Source organism: Mustela erminea, chromosome 18, assembly GCF_009829155.1.
Source record: "Mustela erminea isolate mMusErm1 chromosome 18, mMusErm1.Pri, whole genome shotgun sequence".
In the NCBI taxonomy this organism is placed as follows: Eukaryota; Metazoa; Chordata; class Mammalia; order Carnivora; family Mustelidae; genus Mustela; species Mustela erminea.
The window spans coordinates 1,945,444-1,952,032 of NC_045631.1; the positions used below are offsets into that span (position 1 = coordinate 1,945,444).

General features: G+C 56.9%; 1 protein-coding gene across 1 annotated transcript; it reads right to left on the reverse strand.

Moving 5' to 3' along the window:
- Window positions 1-2,089: 2,089 nt before the first annotated feature.
- On the reverse strand, window positions 2,090-6,130 carry LOC116577677 (asialoglycoprotein receptor 1-like). Its single transcript, XM_032321251.1, has 10 exons — window positions 5,774-6,130; window positions 5,015-5,164; window positions 4,292-4,408; window positions 3,889-3,984; window positions 3,726-3,797; window positions 3,556-3,627; window positions 3,264-3,350; window positions 3,006-3,160; window positions 2,635-2,738; window positions 2,090-2,484 (listed from the first exon to the last, which is right to left on the reverse strand). The coding sequence occupies exons 2-10, from the start codon at window positions 5,079-5,081 to the stop codon at window positions 2,325-2,327; spliced, it is 930 nt and encodes a 309-aa protein (XP_032177142.1). The 5' UTR covers window positions 5,082-5,164; window positions 5,774-6,130; the 3' UTR covers window positions 2,090-2,324.
- Window positions 6,131-6,589: the final 459 nt, after the last annotated feature.

The window sequence follows — 6,589 nt, forward strand, 5'->3', positions numbered from 1 at the left end:
ACTGAGTCTTCCCACTCCAATGGCAGGCGTGACTGTCCATGCGTTTGGGTCTTGTTTTCTGTCCTTCAGTCAGTGTCAAGGTTTTCTTCAAAGACATCCAATGCCTATATTTCAGATTTTGAAACTATTGTGGGTAAAATAGATTCCCATTTTCATGTTAATAGGTTCATGTCATGGGACTGTTTTTTTCTGTACATTTGTTTTTCTGTTTTTCTTCTCAAAAACCATCACCCCAACGTGGTCCCTCCAGTCCAAAAACCAGATCTTCCTTCCACCTCCCTCTTATCCACGCTAATTTCCTGCCTGTCCCTTTGCATTCCGCTCTCCCCGAAGTCCATACTCCCTACCTCAGCCATACTTTATGTTTATGGTATTTATTTCTGTTTTTAAAGATTTTATTTGTTTATTTGACAGAGATCACAAGTAGGCAGAGAGACAGGTAGTGACAGACAGAAGCAGGCTCCTCGCTGAGCAGAGAGCCCGATGGGGGGCTCGATCCCAGGACCCTGAGATCATGATCTGAGCCAAAGGCAGAGGCTTAACCCACTGAGCCACCTGGGTGCCCTTGAAGTTAGACTTCTTTCAAATGTAACTTGGGCCTCTAGTTTTCCATCAGTTCCACGGTGGTTTTTGCCTCAAGCCCCTGCTAGTCGGAGTGGTTGGTTATAGAGTAATCGCTAACCAACACACCTTACCAGCTTTTCACGACAGCTCTGGGCTCTGCCTTTCCTTATCAGCCTAAGTGTACACAGCTCTTAACTGACAGAAAAGAATTGAACTCAAATGCTTGTAAAAAGGAAATGCTCCTTTCACAGTCACAGAGGACTGTCCAAGGCCTCACCCAGCCTTCTCCATTCTGCTGTGTTAAGATTGCTGAAAATCAGGCCATCTGAGCTACATAAGGTTTTGCAAAAGAGCATATAGTGTGAAAACCTAGAACAGGCAAAACCAATCAATAGCGAAAGAAAGCAGGTCATTCACTGGCTGCCTGGGGACAGGAAGCAGTAGACAACGAAGGGACATAAGGCAACTTTGGGCAGATGGAAACGTTCTGTATCTAGATTGGGCGGGAGTTATTCACATTTGTCAAAAGTCATCTCTACTCTTTAAATGGGTATATTTGGGGTGCCTGGTGGCTCGGTTGGTTAAGCAGCTGCCTTTGGCTCGGGTCATGATCTTGGGGTCCTGGAATAGAGCCCCGCATCGGGCTCTCTGCTCAGCGAGGAGCCTGCTTCTGTCTGTCACTACCTGCCTCTCTGCCTACTTGTACTCTCTATCTCCGAGTCAAATTAAAAAAAATTTTTTTAATGGCTATATTTATATTTATATTACATATTAATTTCTGTAGGAATTACATTGTAATAAAATTGTTTTTAAGATTTTAAAAAAAAAACCTTACAATCCTCATGCACTGTTGGTAGGAACGCAAACTGGTGTAGCCACTCTGGAAAATAGTAAGAATGTTCCACAAAAAATGAAACAGAACTACCACATGATCTGGCCACGCCATTTTCAGGGCATGCAGGCAAAGGAAATGAAAACAGAGTATCAAAGAGTATTTGCCCTCCCATATCCATTGTAGCACTAATTCACAGCAACCAAGATGTGGAAACAGTTGAAATGTCCCGCAGTGGACACCTGGATAAGGGTGTGTGCTGTGTACACAAAACAGCCGTGTCCAGCCACGAGAAGGAGGGGAATTCTACGCTTTGCAACAATAGGGAGGGACCTTGAGGGCACCGTGCCGAGCGGATGAGCCAGAGAAAGACAAATACTGCACTGTAGGATTTATATGTGAATCGGAAAAAAGAAATAAGTCAAATTCATAGAAAGAGAGAGTAGGTTGGTAGGGCCGGGGAGTGAGGAGATCGGGAGAGGCGGGTGAAGGGATGCCAGCTTGCGGCTGCTGGTTGAATAAGGTCTGATGATGTTACGGTGACGACAGGTGACATATCGTATAACTGGAATTTACCTAGGGAGCAGAACTTACGTGTTCACACGCGCACAAGAGACGAACATGTGAGGTTATTAACTGGATGGGGGACCCCTTCCCAGGGTGTATGTTTACCAAGTCACAATGATGGACACCTCAAATGTCTTACAGTTTTATATGTCATGACACCTCGATGCACCGGGTTAAAAAGGCAAACCCTTGAAGAACTCTAGAGAGTCTTTTGAACGCCAAGGAGAAGAACATTGTGGTGGCAGCAGCCCAACCTCCACAGGCTTGGTCCTCTCCCCACCGCCTGGTAAGGGTCTCAGGGAAGGCCCCTCCCTCTCCCTGCGTCTGGACCGGGAGGTCTGCAGGAGGCACCCCCGCGGCGCTAGCTGGCCCTGCCCAGGCTGGTCTCGCACACCCAGCGGAAGACCCTCTGGCAGGTGTTGTCGTTCCACTTGCCGTCGTCGACTTCCAAGTGCGCGCAGTCCTCGCCCCCGCCCAGCCCGTGCCCATCCCAGTTGTCCGGCTGGTCTGGCTTCCAGTTCCTGCGGGGAGAGGACCGCAACCTGCTGGGATGGTCCGAGGGCACCCCGGGGAGGTGGGGGGGAACCCGGGAATGAGGGGCTGAGAGCCAGACCCTGCAGGAGCAAGCGCTCCAGGCGGGAGAAGGGCACGGGCAGCCAGGGCGTGCTTACTTGAAGTTGGTCTCGTAGTCCGTCCCGTCCACCCATTTCCAGGCTCCGTCAGCGTCAGTGAGGCCCATCCACGTTTGTGAGCTGATGTGCTCCTGCACAAAAGTCTGGGGCGACAGAAGGCCAAGGGTGAGGTCTCCCCAGCCCAGCCAGCTCCTTGTGCTTGACATGTCCCCTCCATATGCTGAGGCTGGGGCTGTTTCCTCCAATAACCTGCGGTGAATCCTCCGAGGGTGGCTCAGCCAACTGTGTGTGTGTGGGGGGGGGGGGGACGCGGATGTCAAGCCCCCCAGGTGATTCCGCCCTGCATCGAGGTTGAGAACCGCTTCCTTAAATGGGACACGTCCTGGGACCCTCGGCCCTGCGGCGCTCACCTGCTCGGCTCTGGAGTTGACGACCACCAGGTGTGCGCTCTCCTGCCGGCAGTACAGGTTCGCATCTGCCCACGTCTTCTCGGAGGAGCCGGAGAACCAGTAGCAGCTGCCCTCGTGCTCCAGCCAGTTAGGGGGGCAGCAGGTATTTTGAGAGCCTGCAGGGCCAGGGGAAGGGAGGATCTGAGACACGGCGCCCGCGCCGGGGGGGAGGAGCAGGAGATGGGGCCCAGCCGACGCGCACCCCCTCACACCCCTCACCGTTGCTCTTGAGAGCTACGATCTGGCAAGTCAGGGATCTCAGGTCTCTGGCCAGCCGCTGCACCAGAAGGAGTGTATCGGAATGACCTGGGACACACACAGGTGCACGGTGGGGGCGGTGCCTGGGGCTCAGCTAGTCCCTGGTAGCCTGATGGCCCTGCCCCGTCCGCCCCAGAACCCCCTCCACCCCCCCACCCCCCACCCCGTGCCCTCCCAGCACAACACACCCCGCCCTGGTGGAGGGGAGCTGCCCCCCCACCCCGTAGAGGGGAGCGGTGTTGGGGTTGCTGACCTGCTTTGAGCTCCTGCTGATCTTTCTCGAGCTTGCTCTCCAGGGAAAACACCTTGTCATTCAAGCTACGGGCTGGAGGGGCAGGCACTCAGGACCCTGCAGCTGCCCCCACCCCAGTCTCCACCCCCTGAGCCCCGGGGCTCCTTCCCCAGGGACCTGAAGGAGCTCACCTGCCTGCACCTCCTGTTTCTGATTTTCCACCTCGGCTTTCAGAGATGTTATCACTTCTTGCATTTTGCCTCCTGCAGGACAGGGGGACTTGGTGGGCCTCCGGATTCAGCGCCGCCTCCCCTACAGCCCCCCTGTCCCAAGCCGCTTCTGTGCGGGGCTCACCCTGGGATCTCAGCGCCTGGACCTCGGCCTCAGTGTTTGCAGTGAAGTTGCTGAAAGTTGCTCTCAGGGTCGCCAGGTCCCTCCGAAACCTGGAATCTGAGCAGGGAGGGGACAAGCAGGGCTGAGATTTATGGCCCCTCTGAGAGCTGGCGCTGAGCCCCCCATGTGACATGGCTTGACTCCCTGCGTCCTCACATGACCCAACTGGAGGGGACAGGTGGTATCCTTATCCAGAATCCCAGAGCAGGAAACAAAGTTCAGAGAGGCCAGGTCATTTGGCTAGGTTATCCAGCCCATAAGTGCAGAGCCAGCAGCCACCCGACAGGCCACTGTCCCTCACGGCCACCCACCCGCCCCAGCGCCCCGTGCGTTCTCTCTTCCCTCCCCACCCTGCGACCCTCACTCTGGGATCCCAGCACACAGATGCCGATGAGCAGGAGGAGGCTGAGGCCCAGGGAGCACAGCAGAGGCCGAGGGCCAGGGCACAGGTGCTTCAGGAAGGGCCGAGGCAGAGGCAGCCCTGTGAGAGGAGAGGGCATCAGGGCAGGAGACTGGGGGGAGGAGAGAGCCCCAGGGACCTGTCAGAGAGGTGGGGTGGTACAGGCAAAGCTGGTGGGAGGCTGCCCCAGGGTGCTGTGGGGCAGAGGACACCCAGGCCTCTGGCCCTTCCTGGACCAGCACAAGTCCTCAGTCACACGGGCCCCTCACGCCCGCAGGGACACTCGTACACAAGGACCCACAGATGGGGGATGATGGTGACACTCAAGGTCCCATCACAGTTGGGGGAGGGGACAGAAGGACCCAGACCGAGCTGGGGCAGCCAGGCCTTCAAAGGCTTAACTCACCTGCACGGTCAGGGTCACAGGTGAGGTTTCCTTCCAAACCTGGATGCTCTTCCCCAGAGTATAAGAACCCAGGCCCCCTGTGGCTCTCCCTGTCCCTGTCCCTGTCTTTCTCAGGACCTTGAATCCTCTTCACCCTGGGGCTCCCTAGGCTGGGGCCGGGCCCCCTCCAATAGGAGACCCTCCAACTGCGCACAGTAGCGGCACAGATGAGACATCACAGCAGGAATCCTCTGCACGATGGGGGGCAGTTTAAGGCGGGAACATTTTCCCCTTCCGCTTACCATCTCCAGGCCCCTGGCTCAGCTTCTCACATTCCGAGTGCTGAAATTTTTCATACTGCGTCGACATGCTGGGATTGAGACTGCGGCCCGCGGAGCCGAAAGGCAGGGCCAGGGGCCAGGCAGAGGCAGAGGCCGGACCTGCGGGGGAGGCTGGGATTCGGAGTTGAGGTTCGGACGGAGCCAAAGAGGAGCCCAGGGTGGAGAGAGGCTTGGAGGTGGTTCTGGGTGTACAGGTGAGGTTGGGAGTGGGGTCAGAGCCAGGCGCGGGGCAGGGGGTGCGGGTCGAGCAGGGGATTGAAGGTGCAGGTAAAACCTCCGGTCCTGGCCCTGGGGTGTGCCGGGGGCTCCTGTGGGAGCCGTGGGTGTGCTGGGCAAGGCCTAGCACCGAAACCAGAACCAGAGTCTAGGGTCAACTTCAGGTTTGGGCTGCTGCCAAGATTCAAGCTGACTCTGGGCTCAGAGCTGTGGTTGGGCTTAAGGGGGAACTGCGTGAGTATCAGGGTCAGGGCTCCAGCCGAGCTGGGGCTGGAATGAGGCTGAGTCCACGTCCCGGCTTGTGAGCAAGGCTAAGCCACCCTGTTCCAAGCCCAGTGCAGGGAAGGGAGGGGAGGTTGACATCCGCACTTGGCCATTCAGTCCCCGAGCTGCCCCTCACCTCTCCTCTGATTCGGTCCCACCTGAGACCCACGGTCCCCGCTCTCGGCTCTCCCGACACCCTCCCTGTCCCCTCGGGCTCCCCTAAGCTCCCAGCCCCGTTACCTGTGGAATATCTGAAGCCTGCGATTTGGGGGTTCCTCTTGCAGCAGTGACCCAAGTGGAAAAACACAAAATCCTGGAGAGTGGAGGTGGTGGAGGAGTGAGGGAGGAGTCCTCTAAGGGACCTGAGCCCAGCAGGCTGTAAGCTGTGTTCTGGAGTGTCCCAGTCTTCAGGCAGTGAGTGGAGGAAGGATTGGAGGGGAACTCAGGGAGATTGCGTGAGGTGGGAGGTAGATATGGGGTAGCTTTGGCTCTCCTCCTCCGGGGTGTATCTACTCCCTTTCCGCTCCTCTGGAGCCCCCTGACTTCCTCATTTTTACCATTCGGGAGAAGGGAGCCAGGCGAGAGAGACCAGAGGTGCAGTCGGCCTATCTCCCCTGCCCACACCCCCTTTCACTTCCTGCCTTCCAAGTTCCCAGAACTGTGTCCCCAGCACCACACAGCTGGGTCCGGAGGAGCCCATTTCTCAGCTCTTGCCCAGTCCCACTGAGTCCTGGCTCAGGAGCTTCCCCGGGGGCCTCAGCTGCTGTGCTCTGAGCAGGAGGGAAAAGGAGAGGCCAGAGTGGGGTTTCCTGGCTGGGAAAGGGAGGGGGGACCCAGGAAAGGAAAAAGGTACTGATCAAAAACTGACTAACAGAGATGGGGCCAGACCCTTGCTAGACATTCAGCATTCGGTTCCCAAAAGAATCTTGTGAGGCACAGTGGCCCGGGGTGAGGCTTGGACCCGGGGTGTGGGCTGCTCAAGGTCTTGCTGAGCACAAGGGCTGGAATTCAACCCCGGCGCTCCCTGACACCCTGGGCTGCCGCTCTGTACACGAA

Coding starts and splice junctions, on each gene's coding strand:
- LOC116577677 (XM_032321251.1), bottom strand. CDS start 5,081: ATGTCGACGCAGTATGAAAAATTTCAGCACTCGGAATGTGAGAAGCTG. Junction 3,985..4,291: donor CTGTGTGCTGGGATCCCAGA/GTGAGGGTCGCA, acceptor CTCCCTGCTCAG/ATTCCAGGTTTCGGAGGGAC. Junction 3,628..3,725: donor GAAACAGGAGGTGCAGGCAG/GTGAGCTCCTTC, acceptor CTGCCCCTCCAG/CCCGTAGCTTGAATGACAAG.